The following is a 25,958-nucleotide window of genomic DNA, read 5'->3' as shown; positions in this document are numbered from 1 at the left end:
GCTAAGCTGGCTCTCTGAAATAATAATTGGTTGCAGCCAGCTTCAGGGAAACACAGTCTCCCAATACATAGAAAAACCTGAAACTGGTGATCAGCAGCTTCTTGATGAGATCTCAGGAACTTGGTGAATGGGCTCAAGTATATTCACTAAGAGGCAAAATGGTGGTATATGACTTTATAGGAACACTCAACTGGTAAGGGAAGAATGCTTCAAGTGAGCATGTGTATAACTTCAGTAAACACACTGCACATGTGGCCCCTCCCAAGTGCTGGGAGTCCACTGTGCATGCAGACATCTTACCCATGGGAAGAATCAGGAGAAAAGGGATGCAACCCCCAGAAGCATACCAACATATAAGATCCCAAGTCAAAGGTCAAACAGTGTACTTGATCTCTCAAGTTGCCTGCTTGGCCCTCTTCCAAGTGTACTTTACTTCCTTTCATTCCTGCTCTAAAGCTTTTTAATAAACATTCACGGCCGGGTGTGGTGTCTCATGCCTGTAATCCCAGCACTTTGGAAGGCTGAGGTGGGTGGATCACAAGGTCAGGAGTTCAAGACCCGCCTGGCCAAGATGGTGAAACCCCATCTCTACTAAAAATACAAAAATCAGCTGGGTGTGGCGGCAAGCATCTGTAAATCCCAGCTGCTTGGGAGGCTGAGGCAGGGGAATTGCTTGAACCCAGGGGGCAGAGGTTGCAGTAAGCCGAGATTACGCCACTGCACTCCAGCCTGGGTGACAGAGTGAGACTGTTTAAAAAAAAACAAAAAACTTTCAGTCCTGCTCTAACTTGCCTCAGTCTCTCACTCTGCCTTATGCCCCTTGGTCAAACTGTTTCTTCTGAGGAGGCAAGAACTGAGGTTGCTACAGATCTGTATGGATTTGCCACTACTAGCATTAGCATCCAGGATGGATTTGCTTTAGCATCCACAGAAATAAACAAATGCGTGACATTCCAGGCTTGTTGATCAGAAGAATTAATATTGTGAAAATGGAAATACTACCAAGCAACTTACAGATTCAATGGAACCGCTGTCAACAAAACAATCCTGAGCAAAAAGAACACGGCTAGAAGCATCACATGACCTGACTTCAAAATATACTACAAAACTATGGGAACAAAATCAGCATGGTACTGGCATAAAAACAGACACACAGACCAATGAAACAGAATAGAGAACTCAGAAATTAATCCGTTTATCTATAGCCAACTGATTTTGACAAAGGTGCCAAGAAAACTAATTGGAAAAAGGACAGTCTCTTTAATAAATAGTGCTGGGAAAACAGTGTATCTACATGCTGAAGAATGAAACAAGACCCCCACTTCTCATACTTGTCAACAAAATGAGTCAAATTCTTGAAAATATTGGAAGAAATTTATTCGGAGCCAAATATGAGTGACCATGGCCTGTGACACAGCCCCCAGGAGACCCTGAGAACATGGGCCCAAGATGTTTGGGGCCCAGCTACATTTTATACATTTTAGAAAGACATGAGGCATCAATCAAATACATTTAAGACATACATTGGTTCAGTCCAGAAAGGCGGGACAACTTGAAGCTGGGGTAGGGGGCTTCCAGGTTATAGGTAGATTTGAAATTTTTCTAATTGGCAATTGGTTGAAAGAGTTATCAATAGAAAGGAATGTCTGGGTTGCAATGAAAGGGCTGTGGAGACCAAAGTTTTATCATGCAGATTGAGCCTCCAGGTAGCAGGCCTGAAACAGACTGTAAATGCTTCTTATCAAACTTAAGCTCTGTGTTGACCTTAAATGCTGTTTGGCCTTTCCTGAATTCCAAAAGGGAGGAGGACATAATGAGGCATGTTAGACTCCCTTTCCTCGTGACCTGAACCCATTTTTCAGGTTAACTCTGGAATACCCTTGGCAGAGGAAACGGGTTCATTCAGATGGTTGGGGGACCTTAGAAGCTTATTTTTTTGCCGGGCGCGGTGGCTCACGCCTGTAATCCCAGCACTTTGGGAGGCCGAGGCGGGTGGATCACGAGGTTAAGGGATCGAGACCATCCTGGTCAACATGGTGAAACCCCGTCTCTACTAAAAATACAAAAAATTAGCTGGGCATGGTGGCGCGTGCCTGTAATCCCAGCGACTCAGGAGACTGAGGCAGGAGAATTGCCTGAACCCAGGAGGCGGAGGTTGTGGTGAGCCAAGATCATGCCATCGCACTCCAGCCTGGGTAACAAGAGCGAAACTCCGTCTCAAAAACAAAACAAAACAAAACAAAAAAAAGCTTATTTTTTGTTGGGGCCTGGTGGCTCAGGCCTGTAATCCCAGCACTTTGGGAGGCAGAGGCAGGCAGATCATGAGGTCAGGAAATCGAGACCATTCTGGCTAACACGGTGAAACCCTGTCTCTACTAAAATATATAAAAAATTAGCCGGTGTGGTAGCACCTGCCTGTAGTTTGAGCTACTCGGGAGGCTAAGGCAGGAGAATCGCCTGAACCCTGGAGGCGGAGGTTGCAGTGAGCCGAGATCTCGCCACTGCACTACAGCCTGGGCCACAGAGAGAGACTCCGTCTGCCCCCCCACCGCCCAAAAAAAGTTTATTTTTGGTTTATACCCTATACAAAAATCAACTCAAAATGGATCAAAGACCTAAACTTAAGACCTGAAGGCTACTAAAAGAAAACATAGAAACTAGCCAGGTGTGGTGGCACATGTCTGTAACGCCAGCCAATTGTGGGCTGAGGCAGGAGAATCACTTAAACCTGGGAGGCGGGAGTTGCAGGAGCCAAGATCCTGCTGCTGCACTCCAGCCTGGGCAACAGGGTGAGACTCTCAAAAAAAAAAAAAAAAAGAGAGAAAAGAAAAGAAAAGAAGGGAAAGCAGGAAGGAGAAATGCTTTAGAACATTAGCCTGGGAAAATATTTTATGAATAAGGTCTTGAAAGCATAGGCAACAAAAGCAAAAACAGACAAACTACATTATATCAAATTACAAATCCTCTGCACAGCAAAGGAAACGATCAGCAGAATGAAAAGACAGCCTACCGAATGGGAGAAAATATTTGCAAACCGTTCCTCTGACAGGAAATTAACATCCAGAATATACCAAGAACTAAAACATCTCATCAGCAGAAAAACCCAAACAATTCATTTTAAAAATGGACACATAATTTGACCAGACATTTCTCAAAAGCAAATGTACAAATGGCCAACAAATAATATATTTTTAAATGTTGAAAAAATCACTAATCATAACGGAAATGCAAATCAAAACCACAGTGAAAGCATCTCACCCCAGTTAGGATGGCTATTAACCGAAAGACAAAAAATAACAAAGGCTGGCAAGGATGTGAAGAAAAGGTACCTCTCATACACTATTGGAGGGAATGTAAACTAGCATAACCACTATGGGGAGTAGTATGGAGGCTCCTCAAAAAACTGCAAGCTGGGCATGGTGATGCACACCTGTAACCCCGGCACTTGGAGATGCCAAGGCAGGAGGATCACTTGAGTCCAGAAGTTTGAGACCGCCCTGGGCAACACAGTAAGACACTATCTCTACAAAAAAAACTTTTAAAAATTAGCTAGGCATGGTGTTGCATGCCTGCAGTCCCAGCTGCTTGGGAAGCTGAGGTGGGAGGACTGCTTGAGCCCACGAGTTCAAGGCTGCAGTGAGCTGTGATCTTGCCACTGCACTCTAGCCTGGGTAACAGAGAAAGACTCTTAAAAAAAAAAAAAAAGTCCCAGAGCTGTGGCTCATGCCTGTAATCCCAGCACTTTGGGAGACCATGGTGGGCAGATCACCTGAGGTCAGGAGTTCGAGACCAGCCTGGGCAGCTACTCAGGAGGCTGAGGCAGGAGAATCACTTGAACCCATGAGGCAGAGGTTGTGGTGAGCCAAGATTGCGCCACTACACTCCAGCCTGGGTGATAAAGTGAGACTGTCTCAAAAAAAAAAAAAAAAAAAAAAAAAACAGAATAGATACATTAAAAAAAATAATAAAAATTTTAAAAAGAAGGAAAAAACATAGAACTATCATATGATCTAGCAATCCCATTACTGGACATTTATCCAAAGGAAAGGAACTCAGTATTTTGAAGAGACAGCTGCACCTCCATGTTGATCGCACCACTATTCACAGTAGCCAAGATATGAAATCAACCCGGGTATCCAACAACAGTTGAATGGATAAGGAAAATGTACAAGGTCATACTACTGAGTCATAAAAATATGAAATCCTGTCATTTGTGGCAACATAGATGGAACTAGAGGACACTTAGTTAAGCAAAATAAGCCAGGAACAGAAAGTTAAACATCACATGTTCTCACTCAAATGTGGAAGCTAAAAAAAGTTGATCTCACGGAAGTAAACAGTACAGCAGAGCATACTAGACACTAGGAAGGGCAGGAGGAAGAGAGGCATAGGGACAGATTTGTTAAAGGATATAAAATTGCAGCTAGATAAAAGGAGTAAGTTGCAGTGTTCTATGCCACTGCAGGATGACTATCGTTAACAAGAGTATAGTATATAGTTTCAACAGCTAGAAGGAGGGTATCGAATGTTCCCAACAGAAAGAAATAATAAATGTTTGAAATGATGGCTATGTTAATTGCCATGATCTAATCACTACATATTATATGTATCAGAACATCACTATGTAACTCAGGAATATGTACAGTTAGCCTCTGTCACTTAGAAAAAAAGAATCACTGCTGGTAAGTGGGAAACCAACAACTGTTACAAGAAGCAAAGAAACATTATATAGTGACAAAAAGATCAAGTCACCAAAAAGATGTAACAATTATAAATATTTGTGCACCAAACCTCAGAACTCCTGAATATACACAGGAAACTTTGGCAGAATTGAAGGAAGAAATAGAGAGCAGCAAAATAATATGAGGAGACTTTAATATCTCACTTTCTTTTTTTTTTTTTGAGACGGAGTTTCGCTCTTGTTACCCAGGCTGGAGTGCAATGGCGCAATCTCTGCTCACCGCAACCTCCGCCTCCTGGGTTCAGGCAATTCTCCTGCCCCAGCCTCCTGAGTAGCTGGGATTACAGGCACGCGCCACCATGCCCAGCTAATTTTTTGTATTTTTAGTAGAGACGGGGTTTCACCATGTTGACCAGGATGGTCTCGATCTCTTGACCTCATGATCCACCCGCCTCGGCCTCCCACAGTGCTGGGATTACAGGCTTGAGCCACCGCACCCGGCCAATATCTCACTTTCAATAAACCAATAGAAGAAACAGACAGAAGATCAATCAGGAAATAGAGGACTTGAACAACTCTACAGGCAGTTGAACCAGACAATTACAGAACACGCTGCCCAAAAACAGCATAATAAAAGTTCTTCTCAAGTGTACATGAAACCTTCTCCAGGACAGACCATGTGTTAGGCATAAAACAAGTCTCAACAAACACACAAAGACTGAAATTATACAAACTATCTTTTTCAATTACAAGGAAATGAAACTAGAAATCAAGAACACAGTGAAAATCCACAGACATGTGCAAATTAAACAACACATTTTTTTTTTTTTTTTTGAGATGGAGTCTTGCTCTGTCACCCAGGCTGGAGTGCAGTGACGTGATCTTGGCTTGCTGCAACCTCCATCTCCCTAGTTCAAGCAATTCTTCTGCCTTACTCTCCAGAGTAGCAGAGATTACAGGTGTCCACTACCACGCCTGGCTAACTTTTGTAGTTTTAGTAGAGATGGGGTTTCACCATGTGGGCCAGGCTGGTCTCAAATGCCTGACCTCAGTTGATCCACCCACCTTGGCCTCCCAAAGTGCTGAAATTACAGGACTGCGCCACCGCACCGGCCTAAACAACACATTCTTAAACAGCCAATGGATAAAAGAAAAAATGAAATCACAACATACTTATGGAATGCAGTAAAAGCAGTGCTAAGAGGGAATTTTACAGCTATAAATACGTACATTTTTTAAAAAAGAAAAATCTTGAATCAACAATCTAACTCTGCCTGTCAAGAAACACAAAGGCAAAGAGAAAACTGAAACTGAAGCTAGCAGAAGGAAGGAAGTAATAAAGATCAGACATATAGAGCTATCGATAGAGATACAGAGAACAAAAAGACAATAGGGAAATTAACAACATGAAAAGGTGGCTTTTTTGAAAAGAGCAAAGAAAACTGGCAAACATTTAGCTAGGTTAACTAAGAAAAAAGAGGCCAGGCACGGGTAATCCCAGCACGTGGGAGGCTGAGGCAGGTGGATCGCTTGAGGCCAGGAGTTTGGGGTGGCCAAAACGGTGAAACTTCATCTCCATGAAAATACAAAAATTAGCTGGGCGTGGTGGCACATGCTTGTCATCTCAGCTACTCAGGAGGCTGGGGCAGAAGAACGGCTTGAACCCGGGAGGTGGAGGTTGCAGTGAGCCGAGATCGCACCCCTATCCTCTACCCTGGGCAGCAGAGTGAGGGAGACTATCTAAAACAAACAAGCAAACTATTCTATTGTCTAAATGTATACATTTTCTTCTAAATGTTGTGATTTTTAAATAGACTGTCCCCCCCCCAAAAAAAAAAAAAAGAGAGAGAGACAGAGAAGATTCAACTGAAATGAAAGAGGGAATATTACAAGAGATGCCACAGGAAAAAAAAGGACCACAAGAAAATGCTGTGAACAGTGATGGATAAATCCCTAGAAACACACAACCTAGGAGAACCGAATCACGAAGAAATAGAAAATCTGAAAGAGCAGTAATGAGTCTGCAGATTGAATTCGTAATAAAGAACCTCCAAACAAACCAAAGTCCAGGACCAGATGGCTTCACTGATGAACTCTACGAACACTTTAAAAAGAAATAAAACCAGTCCTCCTGAAATTCTTCCAAAAAAATTGAAAAGGAGGGCCTACTTCCAAGCTCATTCAATGAGGCCATCATTATCCCGAGGGCAAGGCCGTACAAAGACAATAGGGCCAATATCCCTGATGAACATTGATGCAAAAGTCCTCGGCAAAATACTAGGAAATAAAATTCAACAGTACATTAAAAGGATTGATCACCATGACCAAGTTTATTCCTGGAATGCAACTATGGTTCAACATAACAAAAATCAATTAATGTAATACATCACATTAACAGAATGAAGGACAAAAGCCACATGATCATCTCAATTGATGCAGAAAAAGTATTTGAAAAGATTCAACATCCTTTCATGATAAAAACACTCAACAAACTAGCAACAGAATGAAACTACCTCAATCTAATAAAGTCCATATATGAGAAGCTCACAGCTAACATCATATTCAATGGTGAAAGGCCAGGCCAGGCGCGGTGGCTCATGCCTGTAATTCCAGCACTTTGGGAGGCTGAGGCGGGCAGGTTACCTGAGGTCAGGAGTTCAAGACCAGCCTGGCCAACATGGCAAAACCCTGTCTCTCCTAAAAATACAAAAAAATTAGCCAGGTACAGTGATGCACGCCTGTAATCCCAGCTACTTGGGAGACTGAGATAGGAGAATTGCTTGAGCCCAGGAGGCAGAGGTTGTGAGTCGAGATCACGCCACTGCACTCCAGCCTGGGTGACAGAGTGAAACTCATCTCAAAAAGAAAGACTGTGGTGAAAGACTAAAAGCTTTTCCTCTAAGATTAGAAATAAGACAAGGATGCCCACTCTCACCACTTCTATTCAATATAGTACGGGAAGTTCTAGCCTGAGCAGTTAGGAAAGAAAAAGAGAGAAAAGTCATCCAAACTGGAAGAGAAGCAGTAAATTTAGTTCTGTTCACACATGACATGATTTTACAGTAGAAAATCCTTAAAATTCCATTGAAAACTGTTAGGACCAATGAACCAATTCAGTAAGGTTACAGGATACAAAGTGAACACACAAAAATCAGTTGGTGCTGGGCATGGTGGCTCATGGCTATAATCCTGAGACTTTGGGAAGCCAAGGCAGGAGAATCACTTGAGGCCAGGAGTTTGAGACCAGCCTGGGCAATATAATGAGATCCTATCTCTCTCTATATATTAAAAACAAAAAACAAAAAACAAAAAAACAGCATAAAAGAAGGAAAACAAAAACCATTTGGCCCTGGGGACACAGACTTCAGATGGCAGTACCCGTGCTCGGCTGATCAGGAACACACCCCCTCTATGTTTGTTTCCCCATCTCCAGGTTGAAGATAACACCAGCACCTTCCTCAGAGGGCACACGTGAAGACTGTCTACTTAAAAATCACCACATTGGCTGGGCACGGTGGTTCATGTCTGTAATCCCAGCACTTTGGGAGGCCAAGGCGGGCAGATTGCCTGAGGTCAGGAGTTCGAGGCCATCCTGGCTGACATGGTGAAATCTCATCTCTACTAAAAATACAAAAATTAGCTGGGCATGGTGGTGTGCGCCTGTGATCCCAGCTACTCGGGGGTCTGAGGCAGGAGAATCACTTGAATCCTGGAGGTGGCGGTTGCAGTGAGCTGAGATTGTACCATTGCACTCCAGTCTGGGCGACCAGAGCCAGACTTCGTCTCAAAAAAACAAAAAATCACAACATTTAGAAAAAAAACTATACATTTAGACAAAGAGAAAAAACATCTATAGATTTTTTTGTTGTTGTTGTTTTGAGATGGAGTCTTGCTCACTCTGTTACCAGGCTGGAGTGCAGTGGTATGATCTCGGCTCACTGCAACCCCCACCTCCCGGGTTTAAGTGATTCTTCTGCCTCTGCCTCTCAACTAGCTGGGACTACAGGTGTGTGCCAACACGCTCAGCTACTTTTTGTATTTTTAGTGGAGATGAGGTTTCACCATATGGGTTAGGCTGGTCTTGAACTCCTGGCCTCAAGTGGTCTGCCTGCCTCGGCTTCCCAAAGTTCTGTGATTACAGGCATGAGCCACTGTGCCTGGCCTTAAAAAATCTATAGATTTATCTTTATAAAGGATTACAGCCTCTAAGGTGGCCAGCCAAGACCAGAGACAGCACTTTTAAGGAGGAGAGTCTGGACAGGAATTTAAGCTGAACAGGTTGGCCAAGTATACATATTCAACAGGTGGCAGAAGGAGCTATGGATATTTATGAGGATAGTCCTGATGCGTGTGTATTGAACCAGCATGCGTGTAACATGCGGCTCATGTTCACCTTGGGGTGGACCCTTAACATTCAAATGTATTACAATCAGGCTCTATATGCTAAAAGGTCTTTTCAGGACACAAGTGCACACAAATGTGCAGCCTCTGCAAACTGGCCAGAGCCAGCCCAAACATAGTCAGTGGTCTTCTTATTGGGAGAAGGTTACTGAATCAGTCTCTTGTCCAATCAAGGCTGCAGTTACGGCTTGTGGAACGGGGGTGGGGTGGGGGATGGGGCAGGGGGTCAGCCAGTCAGCATCTGGTGGAGCTACCATTGTTTTGATATTGCTTATTGCTTGTTTAGCTGCTAAAGAAAAAGAAAAACCTCGTGGCTATTAGAATATAGTTTCTTCTTTAAGTGTAGAGCATGTACACTGCCTGGTCCTGTTTATAATTTGGTATCTTATTGCACAAAGAGTCTGTTCTGTCAGTCTTCTGATCTCTATTTTAACATTAATGCTGGTCAGTTGTGTCTAAACTGCAAAAAGGAGAGAGTAAAACCCACCTCCCATCCCATCATGGCTGGAAACTCAAGTTTTTAAGGCTTTTCTGGGGTCCCCTTGGCCACGAGGGGTTTGTTCAGTTGGTGGGGGGCTTAGGATTTTATTTTTCATTTACGGGGTTAAATGACAATCTATCCTGGAGCCTCAGGTTCCCCTTACAGCCTCCTGTGTTATATTTTTAGCAGACCAGGCTGCTTAAGCTAAAGCATGGGAAAACGGAAGAGGAAAGAAAAAGAAAGAGAAGTGGTGTATCCCCGGGTGGCGCGCAGGGGCTCCGCTGCCTGCTGGCTGCGGTCCCTCTGCAGCCTGGCCTCTGGGTGCTCCTGCCCTTGGCCTTGCTTGCTGAGCGGCCTCCTCGCCCTTGGTCTGCCAAACGCCTTCCACAGAGAAGGCGCAAGAAGCTTGCAGCCCGAGGCAGCCGCTCGTCACCAGATGGAGCCACGTTCCCCCACACCTGGAGCCAGACCTCCAATACTGAACCCTGCTCAAACCTATTTGTGAAAAAGTGCTTTTGTCTTGGATTTGCGTTTTTCACCTTATTCAACAATCTGGGGTTGACTTACTCGTGTTCGTTTACAGACTGGGTCCTGAGTCCTTGTGACCCACACCTCGGGGCAGAGACCATGAGAGTCCCTTTCAGCAGCTGCAGGTTAGTGGGGACACTGCACAAAACAATGAGCCAGGGTGGCACCCACGGACGGGGCAGCCCAGAATCTCACAGGCAGATTTCCTGCAGGCCCCTAGGCAGGCGGCACAGACCGGAGTCCCTAGCAGAGAAAAAGGCCCTTTCTGCGGCCGGTGGTGAGATGAGGTTGGGGAGGCGTCTGTGCCAGCCTGGGGTCTTCAGGTCAGGCCTCAGTGCCCAGGCAACAGGAAGAGGAGAGGAGGTTTCTGATAGCTGCGTCGGGTGAGGGGGTGCTGTGGGGGGACGGGGGCACCAGGTGGGGCGGGGCTAGGGGAATAGAGAGGAGGAACAGTTCCTGAGGGACTGAGGGGTCCAGCTCAGAGCAGGCAGGGAAGGGGGTCGCAGAACACTGCAGCAGGGCATGGGGACCTCCCAGGTTCTGGTGAGCAGAGTGGTGTTCCCAGGGGGCGCCTTCACAGGGACAAGCCTAGAGGGGAACCAGGGAGAGATGAGGGCTCAGCCTGGAACGTCTTGATCCCACGCTCGTAACTCAACTCCTCTGTGCCTCAATTTCTGTATTTGTAAAAAAGCCCCCACTCTCCAGTTTCCCCATGCACAGCCCTGAAAGGACACACAAGCTGGTGGTGTCCCCAACACTCGTGAGGCCTTCCCCCACCATGTACCAAGGACAGGAATGCAAGGTACTAAATGGTTAAGTCTAATTAATCCTCCATTATTTTACCTAACCTTGAAAGATGCTCCCTTTAAAAACATGAAGCCCAGGGTGGGATGGGCGGGGATCCCTCCAGAGACAGTGCTCCTGAGCGAGCTGGAAAGGGTCAAACCCCTGTTCGTTTAGGGGTGCCAGCCCAGCCCCGCCTACCCCGTCATGTGGCTCCAGGCCCAGCACTCCTGCTGTCTCCATATGAGTGGCAGGTTCATGCCTGACCAGGCAACCCCACGTGCCCCTGACAGCTGGGTGATTTCGGGGCCAAGAAGTGTGCTGCTGAAGCATCCTTAACCTTTCCCCAGCGCCTTTCCTGTATTACGTTTCAGCCAGCTTCTGGCTAATTCCTCATGGTGCAGAGCCTGGCCCACTGACTTGGCGTGTTCCCCTACACCACCCCCCACATTGAACCCCTGTTCTTCCTCCGGGTGGGGTGGAGGGGGCTCCAGGGCCCAAGGCTCCTGCATGGTGTGTGACATGGTGTCCAGGCACCCCTCGAGGGCGGAGACAAACTCATTCCCGTCAGTGACGGAAGCACCAGAGCAAATGTCAGAAACTTCTTATTCCGGACAGCGAGACCTTGGCCTTCCCCACACAAGCCTCCGGCCCTGTGCACGCCCAGAACCTGAGGGGCTGGGCCTGGGGTCTGCCTTGTCCCCAGCACTCAGGAGGCTGGGCAGCCAGCTCGGGATACCCCTGGAGCTGCAGGTGGTGCGGCCAGGACTCACCAGGCCTTCGTTGTCTGTGTTCTGATGCACTGACATCTGGCCTTTCTGACCCTGGAGGGACTGCCCCTCCTAGAGAGAATGAAGGCCCGGACTGCCCTGCAAACTCGCCTTTCCAATGCAGACCAACCCACCCAGAGCCACACCCGCCACCCCTCTATGGGGCCCTCACGCTCTGGGCCATATCCCCCTCCCTCCTCACCCCAGGGCAGGTACCAGACAGCCAGGGACAGTCCCTGTGCCCCAGAACCCACTGAAATGATTCACACCAGCCAATCCTCAGCCTGCTTACCCTGCCTTGCCCATTCCTTCTTGCAGTAACCACATTATCGTCTCGGGCCCACAGTTCCCCCTTGAACCCCCTGACTCCTGACCGACCCTGGGCTTCCCCGTGGCCCCACAGTGTGTGTGATGTGCCCCTTTCTCTTGGAAACTGAGGATGACAAACCATCACATCAATGGCAGTTGCCTCCTGCTCCTTCCTGCACCGAGTGATGATAAAGTCTGCACTCAACACAGCCCTGGCCTCGTCTCTGCAAAGCCGGCCCACAGTGGGCCAGGCACCAGGCTGCCCTTCAGCTGCCAGCCTGTCTCCTGATGGTCCCTGTGTCAGCCAGCAACGTCCCCACCCAGGAGCCAGCAAGCCTGACCCGGAAAACGCTCCCAGGACCTGGTCACTTGGCAGCTTACTCATGCTGTGCCCCCCCAGACCCATAGTTTCTCTGAGCCTGAGGCCATCTGCTGCCTTTCCATCTCCCCCCAATCCCAGCACCTAGCTAAGAGCCCCATAAATGCTAATGAGAATGCAAATGAACTCCCTCCAAGCAGCTCCATTGTGTTGTGGGAACGGTCCGCTCTGGTCTCCACACTGCACTGCGGGCCTCACAGGTCCTGCCTCACCCTGTCCTGAAAATCACAGAGGACTCAGCTTGTGCCACGCCCCGTGGGTGACCCCAGGCAGATGCCATGCTCTCTGTGCCTCAGTTTCCCATTGAGAAAAAGTTTCCCCACTCACACTGTCTCCTCCCAGGAGTTTTATGAAGTCGGCAGTGAGCGCTGTGCAAAGGGCGGTTTGGCAGCACCACCAGTAGGACTGACCATCACACCTCCCCAGAGTCGGGAGGTGCCCACTGCACAGTTGTGGAAACTGAGGCTCAGGACTGAGGTCGCTGCTCAAGGTGTCAGGTAGGCTTGGCATGGCCTGCGTGGATTCTTGCCACGGGATTTTCTCAGGAGACTGCATCCCAGGACCTCCCCTTGCACACAGCGCAAGCCTGTGTGCCACATTCCTGGAAACAAGGTGTGGGGTGATGCCCACTGAAAACCCCAAACCCCCCCCAAGGAAAGGCCTGCAGCCCACAGCTGGGACAGAGTAGGGGAGGCCTACCTGGGCCAGGCCGGTGTCCTCATCAGCCTTCTGGGGGGTGGTCTCAGGGTCAGGGTCCTCACCCACATCGCTGTCGGCCGCGTCCTGGGGGGTGACCTTCGGGACCTGGCTGTGCAGCGCCGTCTCTGGGTGCGCCCCCCGCACAGTGGGGCTTGGGCCAGCCTCTGAGCCCTCCTCACAGGGGAAGTTCTCTCCAGCCATACTGGAGGATGGACTGTCGATCCCGCTGTCCCGGTTGGGGATCTTCAAGCTACCACTCAGCTCTCCCGGGAAGGCCATGTCTAGAGCGCTGTCCCCTGCTGCAGCTGGGCTGCCAGGGTCCCCGCAGTGAGCCCTGGGCCCAACAGGGAGCGCTTGGAGCTTCCCTAGGGAGGAATGGCCAGGCCCAGCATCTGGCACCCCTAGGGCAGTAATGGGTTCTGGAGGGGTTGAGGACCCCTCAACTGACTCCATCCTTAAAGCGGAGCTCACTGGGCTCAGTTGGAGGCTGGTCAGGGGCTTCCTGCAGGGTAGAAACAAGCCTGAGTCAGTGCTAGCCAGGAATGACCGGCCCCTCCCAAATGCAGCCCCCAGGCCGTACCCTCCGCCCTCCACCCCAAAGCCTCGAGCAGGTGGGCTGGGGGCTGTGTGTAAAGAGTGAATGCCCCGCTCAGCTTCGGGTGGGTCTTGTACAGACAGGCTTTTAGAGAACAGAAAATGGAAAATGTGTTGCTTTTAAATTAAGTTTCTTCTGCATAAAAAGGTAACCCTGCGGTGTGAAGCTATCTGCTGTTCAATAAATTCAAACTATATTCAAGATATATGCCCAAGGTAGTGACAACAGCCAGCAGGAACACAGTGGCTTCTGTTTATAGCACATCCATGGTGCTTTCCAATCCTCGGATACTCCCAGGATGTGAGTCCTCCTCCTCCACTTCCTCCCCACCACTGCCTGCTGGACAGGTCAGAAAACAGCCCCCAGGGGTCCCGGGTCCCAGCTGTCTCTACCATCTCCCTTGGGGGAGGGCGCGGCGAGGAAGCGGGTCCCGCCAGAGGATGTGGACCAAGGTCTTTGCCCCCAGACTCCTCCCTCCTGTGCGCTGGAGGCACCTCACACTGGCCCACCACACCTCTCATGGACCAAATTCAGGTGTCAATTCTAAGTGCACAAAGAATTCACCAGGCGCCTCTAAGAGGAGCAAAGTGAGATGGGCCTAGAGGGAGACTGCCATCCCTTCAAATTGTCCTCTTGAGCCCAAGACGCAGCCGCCAAGGAGCCAAGGACCGCAGCTGCAAGTGGCAGTCACTCATCCCCATACCCGATGCTGCCAGCCTCTCCGAGGAGGGTGCCGAGGGTCGGCGGGCACAGGCGCCTGGGTCCACGCTGGGGTCTGAGGTTGGCTGGCAGGGGTTGGCACAGAGTAGAGGGTTTCCTTGAAAATCTCTTTCTTGCCCAGCAGGTTCAAAGTAGAGCCGTTTAGGAGGTACTGAAAAGACACCAGAAGAGAAGAAAACCACCTTCTCCAACTGGTACAGCTAGCGCTCGACTTACGACCACGGTCGGGACCGCGGGCCGGTCGTAACACCATTTGGTCGTAAGTTGAGTAGGCTATATGTACAGTTGAAATGGTGCACGCGGAGATGGTAGTGCTGCTGGAAGCTGGTCCGCACTGTCGTACGCCCAGCTGGGCAACGTTTGCGCTGCCAGACGTGGAGCAGTCGTGGCTAGCGATTGTGGTCGTAAAGTTGAATGGTCGTAAGTTGCATAGGTGGTATGTCAATCAATACCTGTATTTGGAGCAGCCAGAGGCCCCAGCTCTGGGGAGGTGTGGAGGGAAGCTCTGTGCCACTGCCCAGCATGCGGACCCCAGGAATGGGGCATGGGCATCTGCACAGCCATATCCTCAACCCCAGACTGGCACACTCCAGAAGGGTGGGGCCTGCACCAGCAGCCGTGCACTGTGGGGTGGGCAGTGTCCTGTTTGGCTGGAAACTCTGGGACCAGGGCTGAGCTTGTCCCTGGCCACCCAGCATCCTGTGGCCCAGGGGAAGGGTCACCTTGAACATGCAGGCACTGCCCAATGTGAGGTGAGCTGGTGAGCATCACCAGGCCCCTCCCCAGCCCATACCTCACACCCTCCCCCAGGCATACACAGAGAAGCTCCCTCAAACACTCACTTTGACGTGCTGGCTCACACACGCACATTCACATGCACATGCACACGCGCACACACACACGCTCACTCACACGCACATGCACACTCACACACACGCTCACTCACACGCACATGCTCACTCACACGTGCACTCACACACACACGCACACTCACATGTACATACTCACATGTACACACACGCACACGCACGCTCACACACACTCACACTCACACTCAGATATTCCTCTGTCAGCAGCTTTACATGCTCCTGCCTCACTTGCTAAGTGGAATAAAGAAGAAGCAGTGAAGAAACAGGCTTCACAAAGTCACAGGCACACAGTGAGGCAGCTGTCCCAGCGCCTGCCCTGGCTGCCTAGAGCAGGCAAGTGTGCCTCCGAGCAGGGTGTAGCACAGGCCCGGGCCCCGGCAGCGTCCCCCGTGGCTGTGGATGCCAACAGGTTCCGCGGGTGAAGCACCCCACCCTGCACAGGCTCCTGAGTCCTTGCTCTCTTGGGGCTTTTGAATGAACATTTCTTTAAATGACTCCAGAATCGCTCAGGTGGGCATTTGATTGGCTACTGCCACATTCCTAACAAGTTCAATGGGGGGCAATATTAAGATTTCTAAACAGAAAATACATGTTTTGCTGCATTCCTCTCACAGCACAAGAGATAAACTCAGGTTTCCAAAGGTCAAATATGGCACAGCAATAAAAATACACCGGATGGAATGTGAGCTGTGCTCAGCCTTGGTGTGTTCAAAGGTAGCTGTCTGGCAAGACAGAGCCTGGTTCAACCCCATCTCCGAATTATGCTTCTGGTCAGGATGGAGTAATAGAAACCAGATTTACCCTTACCCGGAGCAGCAACAAAAACAGACAAAACGTACGAAACAAGTTTGCAAGACTCTACACTGAGCAGTAAAGCACCACGGTCCCTGAGAGACAGGAATGAATGAGGTGAGCCCTCCTGCTGCCCCAGCTCACTGCCCAGAAACTATTTCCCGACCGTGGATCAGGGAAGGGGAGCCCCATGGAGCCCAGTGGATTCTCTGAGTTGAGAAGACAGAACTGGGAAGACTAAGGTGGCCAGAGTCCACAGGACGGAGCCCTGAAGAGGAGAGAGCTGCACAGAGAGAGAGAACCTGTAGATCTCAGAGGGGCCCCTCGACGATCATTTGGCATGTGTGCCAGGGCACAGCACACGAGGCCAGAGAAAGAACCACCTGCGAGGACCACAGGGCGCGTTCACAGGGCAGGGACATGCCTCTGCCCACCAGCCAGCCTGAAAAGCCCCGCAGTTTACAGGGCATTGCGTTGAATACTCAGAAGGGTCTCGCTTCAGGAACGATGGATACATTAGCCCTGCAGTCATCAATGCCCTGGTCCCACATAGCAAATATTAACAAACCTTAACAGAAAGGCCATGTGTTTACAAAACTGGATACCTGAACAAAGATTTAAAAAAAAAAAAAGTATTTCTAGAACTATAAAAATATCTACTGCATGGCAGGGTAAAATTCACATAGTCTGGGATCCAATAAAAAATTACCAGGCATAGGCCAGGTGCAGTGGCTCATGCCTATAATCCCAGCATTTTGGGAGGCCAAGGCAGTTGGATCACTTGAGGTCAGGAGTTCAAGACCAGCCTGGCCAACATGAAGAAACCCCATCTCTACTAAAACTACAAAAATTAGCCAGGCATGGTGGAGCATGCATAAAAGAGACTATATAACCTATAATGAAGAGAAAAAATTCAACATAAACTGACCCAAAACTAACACAGATGTTGGAATTAGCAGAAAGGGACATTAAAACTGCTATCATGCCTATGTTCTACTATGTTCTAAAGTCCAGTAGAGGCATGGAGGATGTAAGACGGCCTACATTAAACTTCCAGAGATGAAAACTACAAAGTGTGAGACCAAAAACACACTGGAAGGAATTAACAGCCAATTAGACATTGTAGAAGAAAAATTAGTGAATTTGAAGAGACAGGAACAGAAGCTACCCAAAATGAAACCCACACATGCAGAGAAAACAGAGCAACAGTGAAATGCGGGTAAACCTCAAGTAGTGTAATACATGTGTACTTGGAGTCTCAAAAAGGGGTAGACAGAAAAAATATTTGAGGAAACAATAACAAGTTTTCTAGATTTGATGGAAACTAAAAATGTATACATCTAAGAAGCTCAGTGTAAAACAAGCACAAGAAATGCTTATAGTGAAAACTTTTCCCACATAGAAAACTTCAGGCACAGAGATCTTCGCTGGTGAATTCCACAAACATTTCAGGAAATAATGATGCTAATTCTACCCAGATCTTTCAGACCTTTTTTCCGCCTCCTAGGTTCAAGCAAGTCTCCCAGCTCAGCCTCCCAAGTAGCTGGGATTACAGGCGCCTACCACATCTGGCTAATTTTTGTATTTTTTTTTTCAGCAGAGACAGTTTTTCACAACGTTGGCCAGGCTGGTCTCAAGCTACTGACCTCAAGTGATCCTCCCACCTCAGCCTCCCAAAGTGCTGGGATTACAGGTGTGAGTCCCCGAGTCCAGTCAGATCTTTCAGACCATTTTTAAAAAGGGAATAGAATACAGATGAATCTAGAAATAATTATGCTGAGCAAAAGGAGGCAAAGAAGACCTACTATGTTTTCCTATTACTACAGAATTCTAGGAAGTGCCAAGTAGCCTATGGTGCTAGGAAGCAGATATGTTGGGTGCCTGGAAAGGAGGGGGAAGGGCTGCGGGGTTGGCGTAGGGGAAGCGGTGTGGGAGTGGGTGAAGGGGAGTTGGGGGCGGGGAGGAGCTTACAAAGGAATGTAAGAGCTTTCAGGAATGCTACACATGCTCATTACCTTGATTGTGGTGATAATTTCACAGGCACACCCCTATGTCAAAGTTTATCCAACTGTACACTTAAAACATGTGCATCAATGGTATGTAACTCCACGTATACCTCACGGGGCTGATCAAGAAAAGTCCCACCCTAGCCAGGTGTAGTGGTGGGCTCCTGTAATCCCAGCTACTTGAAAGGCTGAGGCAAGAGAATCGCTTGAACCTGGGAGGCGGAGGTTGCAGTAAGCAGAGATCTTGCCATTGCGCTCCAGCCTGGGGGGACAGAGCCAGACTCTGTCTCAAGAAAAAAAGAAAAATCTCACTTTTATTGCCGTTGAACTGTCCAAACTTGGTGAGTTTCATTCCTGAGCATCGGTTTCCTTACCACAGAAGGGAGGATGGATCATGAGGCAAGGTGAGGAGGTGTGTGGTTGTAGCCTGGGCGGCTGGAGCAGCCGGGGCCCCCGACATCCTGTCCAGAGGCGGAGGGTGTGCTGTGCTCATTGGGGGCCCTCAAATCACTCCCGTCTTATCTCGAAGGGCTTTTGTGCCAGAGCAGATGAACCAAACCAAACGAAGGACACTCACCTCTGGCTTCGCGTTTGCAACTCTGCATTGCAAACACCTGTGTTATGGATCCTGCTGGTAATCTCCATTCACACACCGAAGTCCTAGCCCCCAGTACCTTGGAATGCAGGCATATTTGGAGACAGGGTCTTTATAAAAGTAACCAAATTAAAAGTGAGGTTTTTAGGGGGTCCTTGACAAGGGGAGTCTGGGTTGAGGAGCCCCTAATTGTCACTTCACTTCCTTCTATTCTGTTGCAGTGACTTTTTACAGAGTATGTGCTGCTTTAAAATAAAAGAGGTAATGAGAACAGAAAAACAAAGACAGCTGGATAGAGGGCAGGAGAGGGATGAGCCGCCTCGGGAGGTGTAGCTGGGCAGAGCCCCTCTGCGGCCAAAGGCTTTGCCAGCAGCAACCCTCCTGGGCTGGTGTGGCCACTGCCTGGAGTTCAAGGCGCAGCTGCGCACATGCATATACAAACGCACATGTGCACATACATACACATGTGTGCACACGTATGCTGAAAAATAAAAAGACCTTTATCTGAGGAGTGCCAGCCCCTTTATATGATCAGGCGTTGAGAGCACTGGAATACAACACAGTCACATCTCACTCCCCATCAAGCCAAATGGATCCCTCCTGAAACCACTTGCTATGCAGGCTCTAGAGAAACAGATGCCAAATAGCCCTAAAATGCCACCTGCCCTGTAGTTCAACAGTGGCTGGCCAATCACTAACCAGTATTATTTCTGTGAACCAATGAGAGTTCCCGATGAACAACGGATACCACCCCGTCTCCTGATTCATCCTTTCTTTTCTTAAAACACTCCCCAAGGCAAGTCGGAAGTGTCTCCCTGGCTGCATTCCTCAACTTTGTGCCTCAATAAACTCTCTTTTAACTACAGTCTGATTCTCTTGATTATTTTAGGTTGACAATGCATACACACATATAATGTGATCACACCCACGTACACCCACGGACACCCATGCACAGGGTCAGTGCCGAGCCCTTTCTCACATTCACAGGAGACAATTCTGTCCTTCGTAGGAAGATGCCGAGGCTCAGAGAGGCTGGCCCTGGCACGCAGGCACTGGAAGCCCCCGGGCTTGGGTCACTCTGATCCGCCCAGGACTATGCCTATATTTCCACAGAGGCACTGAGGGAGCCGAGGTCAGTTCTCTGTACCCCGCCACCCCAACTCTCCCTTTAGGAAGCTCTGAGCTGCCTCAGGTGAGCAAGGCTGGAGCTGCTGACCCAGGTGAGCTGTGCCCACTGTGGACTCAGCAAGGCAACAGGTCCTAGACACCCGGGGCTGCCACTACCCACCACGAGGAAATCCACAAACATGAAGAAATTTAGAAAGCCCCAGAATCCAGGGCGTCCTAGGACTGTTTGTGTCTCCATCACAGCAGCCAGTGAGCAGGGGGGTAAAGTGCTCTGGCCCCTGCCCTGTGTCCCTCCACACAATGCAGCAGCTTTAGGTACCAAACCCACTGAGGCCACCCACAGTGAGTAAGGCCCAGGGCAGTCTGGCCATACCCAGATGTAATGACTGATGGCAGTCAATTAAAGCCACCAGGCTGGTGGCTCACGCCAGTAATCCCAGCACTTTGGAGGCTGAGTTGGGTGGATCACCTGAGGTCGGGAGTTTGAGACCAGCCTAACCACATGGTGAAACCCTGTCTCTACTAAAAATACAAAAATTAGCCGAGGATGATGGTGGGAACCTATAATCCCAGCTACGAGGCTGAGACAGGAGAATTGCTTGTTCCTGTGAGGTGGAGATTGCAGTGAGTCGAGATCGTGCCACTACACTCCGGCCTGGGTGACAGAGCGAGACTCTGTCCCAAGAAAAAGTAAAAGAAAAAGAAAAAGAAAAAAAAGTAAAGCTATCTTTTGACCCGGAGGTGCGTGGAAGCCCAGAGCAATTACCTTGGGGTTTCAGCCTGGGAAATGCCCTGGTTGCTGGGCGGGGGCGGGGGGGGTCTCCATCATCTCTGCGGAGAACTCAGTGAGTTGCCACATGCTCCTGAATTGGGGTGGGGGTCAGAGGGACCTCAGAGAGGGTGGGAAGTGAGGGCAAGCTGAGCAGGGGGAAGAGGAGGCGGATCAACGAAGCACCGTCCTGTGTGCAGGCATGCCACGAGCAGACACTCATTTGTGAGTGTCTGTTCACACCACCACCTTTACAAGTTACTTCTGCTGATTAAGACCAAATGAGGCTTCATGACCCATAGTCCTGGCACAGAGACTGTGATTGTGGAGTGGGAGGACAGGCTGGACAGCCTGGAACAGGACAGGCTGGACAGGCTGGGGGCTGGTGGATAGGGGGTGTCCACCTCTCCCAAGGCTGTGGCAGCTCTTCTTAGGGCAGCCACGTTTACGCCAACACCAGTTTCCAATGTGAGTCCATAGTCAAGAATGTTTCTCCCAAAAGGATTGAAAGCAGGGTCTTAGATGCTTGTACACCTACATACACAGCAGCATTCCTTACAACAGTCAAAGGGTAGAAGCCACCCAAGTGTCCATCCACAGATACATAGATAAAGAAAAGGTGGACTCCGCATAAAACAGAATCATGTTCAGCCTTAAAACAGAAGGAGGCCAGGTGTAGTGGCTCACACCTGTAATCCCAGCACTGTAGGAGACCAAGGCGGACGGATCACAAGGTCAGGAGTTCAAGACCAGCCTGGCCAGTATGGCGAAACCCCATCTCTACTAAAAACACAAAAATTAGCTGGACATGGTGGCAGGCGCCTATAGTCCCAACTACTTGGGAGGAATCGCTTGAACCTGGGAGGCAGATCACGACAGAGCGAGCCTCCATCTCAAAAAAAATAGAAGGAAATTCTGACCAATACCACAACAGGGTGCACCCCGAGGACATTAAGTGAAATAAGCCAGTCACAAAGATAATCCTGTGTGATTCCACCTACGTGAGGTCCTAGAGGAGTCAAATTCACAGAGACAGAAGGCAGAATGGCGGCTGCTGGGGCCCGGGGAGGAAATGGGGAGGGGTTCACAGGGACAGATTTTCAGCTTGGGAAGGTGAAGATGCTCTGGAGATGGATGACAGTGACGGTTGCAGAGCAATGTCGATGTGCTGAGGGCGCTGTACTGACCACTTAAAAACGATCAAGGTGGTATATTTTAGGTTATGTGTATTTTACCACCATTAAAAAGAAAACCTTTTTTTAAAGGTATGCATTTCAGAAGATTCTCATGAGAAGTTTTTTGAATTCACACCAAAATGACAAGATGCGAAGAGCAAGGCCCTGCCTCACACCAGCCTCCTTGTCAACCTCCCGGCCCAGCTGGGGGTGTCCAGGGGAGGCGGGATCGTCAGTGTCCCTTTCTGAAGCCTCGGAGCTCTGCCCCCATTCACGCACTCTTGTCCTCCTTCCTCGGTCCCCTTGCACAGCCACTGCTGCTCCTCAGAAGACTGGGCACCCTGGGCAGGAGCCTTGCACAGATCTCCAAGTGGGGTGGGCCCCAGGCAGGGCCCACAGGTGCGCCCTCCAAGCCTGAGTCTGCGGTACCCCCACCTGGGAGGTGAGGCAGGGGACAGCATGCCTTGTTGTCACAGAGTGGGAGACCCCATTCCGGAGGCCTGGGATTATTGTTAGGGGTTCTATACTTGCTTTCCGGGAAATGCAGCAACCATTTACCTGTGGGCTACATTCCTGAGACCAGTACACTCACCAGCAGGAGGCAAGCTCAGAAGGAGGGAGTGAGGAAGCCCACTTGTTCATCTCACATGTGGGGACAGAGGCATCAAGGGCACAGCTTCTTGTCACCAGGCAGCAGGCAGCTTGTCCCCAGACCCAGACGTGGCGGCCCCCATTTCACACAGGGCCTGCCCTGCACTGTCCTTGCAGTCAGCCAGACCCAACCGTGGCAAACTCACGTCCCTGACTCCCTCCTTGGACAATGGGCCCCTTGTCACCTACCAGGACCCAAAGTATCTGCAGAACAGGGGAGGTAGCATACGGGGAGAAATGTCAGGGATGAATGAAGGTCCCCTCACCTCCTGCTTTCTCCCAGACTGGCTCAGTCCCCAGGGCTGATGGTCGTCCTGCCCAGGGACGGGCAGGCACCAGTGTCCTGCGCTGTTCTTCCTCCTGACCTTGTTCATCGTTTTTAGCACACGCTCGTCTCCGAGCCTCCTTGCTCCACAAGCTCAGTCCCATCTTTGTCTAGGTTTCACACCTGCCCAGCACTGCCCTTACTGAGGGGCCTCAGTTTCCTCATCTGTAAACTGGGCTTCTGAGAGACCCATCAGTGCAGGTGGGGAGGATGCATCAGGAGCTCCCAGCAACGCACCTGCGACTCCCGTGTCACTGTTCTAGTCCAGGGCCTAAGCTGGGAGTCCTCGAGGGGCGCAGGACAGGACGGTCAGGCCCATCCTCAGACAGCAGTGAACTGCTCTAGCCTCTGTAGAACACGGCAGCAGGTCTCTGTGTGCAGGGCATTCTGCCTGGTATAGCTCCAAGGGGCTTTGCACACTGGGTAGTCTGGTTCTCGTGTAGACACTGACCTCAGCCCGCTGAGGAGTGGAATCAGGGCCCCCTCCGGCCTCCGGTAACAGCCCAGCTGGGGACAAACCACTTCCTCCCTTTCACACCCAGCCGGCCAGCCCCACCCAGCTCTGGGGTCACCGAGCAAGTTGTGAAGGTTTGTGTTGGGGCTCAGTCAGACACTCTGCAGGCAGGGGAGCCCAGGGCAAGCCGGCTCTGTGCCTCGGTTTCCTCCCCTGCAAGAATGGCTGACCAGCATCCACCCTGGGCATTGGCAAGCGCCGGTCTGAATGGCAGCGGCACCTGTTGATCGTGTCCAGCCTGAACCACAGTGAGCCTGGCACACCTCAGTCCCCCTTCGCAGACGAGTGTGTCCACGCTGTGCCACCCAAACATGCCTTGCTGCCCCCTCTGCACAGTGGGCACAATCACAGTGGCATTGGTTGTGCTGCCACCGCCACTGAGACCCTGCCATCAGTCCGTGTGCCTCTTCAGGCAGCCCCGCCACTGCCCCACACTGCCAGGCATGGCACGGAGTGCTGAGGAGCCTTTGGTGGGTACAGGCCCGCATCTGCTGTCCAAACTGCAGAACAGAGGAAGCTTCTGGAGCCACACTGTGTGGGAAGGCCTAGCCCCCGGGACACGTCTGGGATCACTCGCCTCTGCTCAGGCAGAGGAAGGCTCGCACTGCCCCGGCCCCCCAGGCCTGGTGATATGAGAGGGGCTGGCTGTGGTCTCGATGCCCTGGCTGGTGCGCTGCCAGCCGATGGGGAAAGGCTCCCTGCATCTGGTCAGCCTCGGACCTGGCCCCTGCCAGGCTTTGATGGGGGCACAGGTAGGCACCATCCGCCTCACAAGAGCCCGAGCCGCCCCCAGATGACAGGCAACGCTGGGCCAGCACTCTGCAGTTCACAAAGGCTTCTCACACTTGCCATTCAAGGCCCACAATAACTGAATTTTTACACATTACACTACAGGAACCCAGAGAAAGATGACAGAACAAAAACAAGACACCATTCCGTGCCACTACTTCCTGCCTTGAAAACAGCCATCACCCTGAAATGGCTCCTGTCCTGAATGCTCCCACCACCCCAGAGTCCCACAAAACCAGTTAGGATCTCGGGGCTCTGCCAAGTCCTCAGGACCCAACCCCACTCACCTGTCGTCCGAAGGCAAGCGAGTTTCTCCTCCGGGCTGAACTTCGTGCAATAGCAAAACAACTTCCTTTTTCTAATTTTCGCAATATGGGTCACAACACGATGGTGTATTTGCATTTCCGCATCGCTATGCTGGAGTGAGAAGAGCTTGGCTTACTGGTTCTGGAAGGTGCGATCTGCAGGGTGGCGGGGGCAACGGCAAATAAACACGCAATCCCCGGCTCTCCACCGACCAGGCCCTCGGCTCACAGCCGCAGTGGCCGTGCTGGTTTAAAGGTTAACAGGGCTGCACAGAGGACCCGCAGCCACCATCCTCCTGCTTCTGCGGGGTGGACTTTTCTGAGCAGATCTGCCACGGATCGTCAGGGAGGAGGGGCCCAGCCGGGAGTGAGGGGGCCGGCCCTAGACCAGACAAGCTCAGAACGAGCCCAGAAACACCATCGGAGGCTTCCTCAGACCTTCTTGGTTGGGAACAATGAAATGGCCACAAGTTGAGAGTGAAGAGGCCCCCTGCAAACATATTTCAAGGTGCTTCCTGGGAGACCTGACCCACGAGGGCTGCTCCAGCAGGCCCAGCACCTGCCCTGCTGAACACCCCCACCAGGAGGGCGCCCTCATTGTTTTAGGGAGAGGATCAATAAATAATAACACTGGGCCCTGAAGGGCTTAGAGTGCAAAGTCTGACTCAATTTTAATAATGCTTGCTAATCCAGCCTTAAATTCATTTTTTAAAGCACTTTCTCAGCTCATGCCCGAAATCCCAGCACTTTGGGAGGCGGAGGGAGGAGGATCACTTGAGGTCAGGAGTTTGAGACCAGCCTAGACAACATGGTGAAACCCTGTCTCTACTAAAAATACAAAAATTAGCTGGGCGTGTGGTGCATGCTTGTAATCTCAGCTACTCGGGAGGCTGAGGTGGGAGGACCACCTGAATCCTGTAGGTGGAGGTTGCAGTGAATTGAGATTGTGCCACTGCACTCCAGCCTGGGGGACAGGGTGAGACTCTGTCTCTAAAATAAAATAAAAATAAAATGGTAAATAAAAGCAATTTCTCTGGGCCTCAGCTTCCCTGTGCCAGGCACTGCTGCAGGTGCCCCATGGATGGTTGCTTATTGGGCCGCTTCATGCCCCTGTCAGGGGCTGTATGGTTACCCCCATCCGACAACAGGGAAACTGAGGCACAGGACACAGTGGTGTGCCCCCCTCCCAAAAGCTACAGGCTAAGGTGATGTGGAGTTTGTCCCCAGGTTCCATCTGATCCCACTGATACCTGCCTGTGTGAGGATGCAGAGTTGCAGTTAGCTGTGACAGGGATGGGGCGGCCAGGGTCACCTGGGCTCCAACTCGTGGGGGGTGTGGCCTCAGTCACATCGCTGAACTTCTTCTTTTGTTTTGAGACGGAGTCTCACTCTGTTGCCCAGGCTGGAGTGCAGTGGCACAATCTCAGCTCACTTCAACCTCCACCTTCTGGGTTCCAGCATTCTCCTGCCTTAGCCTTCTGAGTAGCTGGGATTACAGGTGCCCACCACAATGCCCGGTTCATTTTTTGTATTTTTAATGGAGATAAAGTTTCACCATGTTGGCCAGGCTGGTCTCAACTCCTGACCTCAGGTAATCTGTCTGCCTCAGCCTCCCAAAGTGCCGTGATTACAGGCGTGAGCCACCGTGCCTGGCTGACTTCTTGAAGCCTCCATTCTTCCTCCATGAAATGGAG

The 25,958-nt window shown here is 50.4% G+C and overlaps 1 protein-coding gene across 4 annotated transcripts in view; it reads right to left on the bottom strand.

Annotated features, from left to right (window-relative positions):
* Positions 1-24,834, bottom strand: part of FGD3 (FYVE, RhoGEF and PH domain containing 3) — a 70,244-nt gene extending 45,410 nt beyond the window's left edge. For 3 of the 4 annotated variants that reach the window (XM_032268509.1, XM_032268511.1, XM_032268512.1), the window contains exons 1-2: positions 14,330-14,508; positions 13,032-13,533 (exon numbers count right to left, since the gene is read on the bottom strand). In XM_032268509.1, the coding sequence (XP_032124400.1) occupies positions 13,032-13,484 (453 nt within the window). In that variant the 5' untranslated portion in view covers positions 13,485-13,533; positions 14,330-14,508. Of the gene's footprint in view, positions 1-13,031; positions 13,534-14,329; positions 14,509-24,246 lie in introns of those variants that run through there. The other variant, XM_032268510.1, reaches the window with a different exon arrangement.
* Positions 24,835-25,958: the final 1,124 nt, after the last annotated feature.

The sequence above is a fragment of the Sapajus apella genome, unplaced genomic scaffold (assembly GCF_009761245.1).
Source record: "Sapajus apella isolate SASKATOON/1434 unplaced genomic scaffold, GSC_monkey_1.0 scaffold182, whole genome shotgun sequence".
Classification (NCBI taxonomy): domain Eukaryota; kingdom Metazoa; phylum Chordata; class Mammalia; order Primates; family Cebidae; genus Sapajus; species Sapajus apella.
This window is presented reverse-complemented; position numbering and strand designations above follow the sequence as displayed.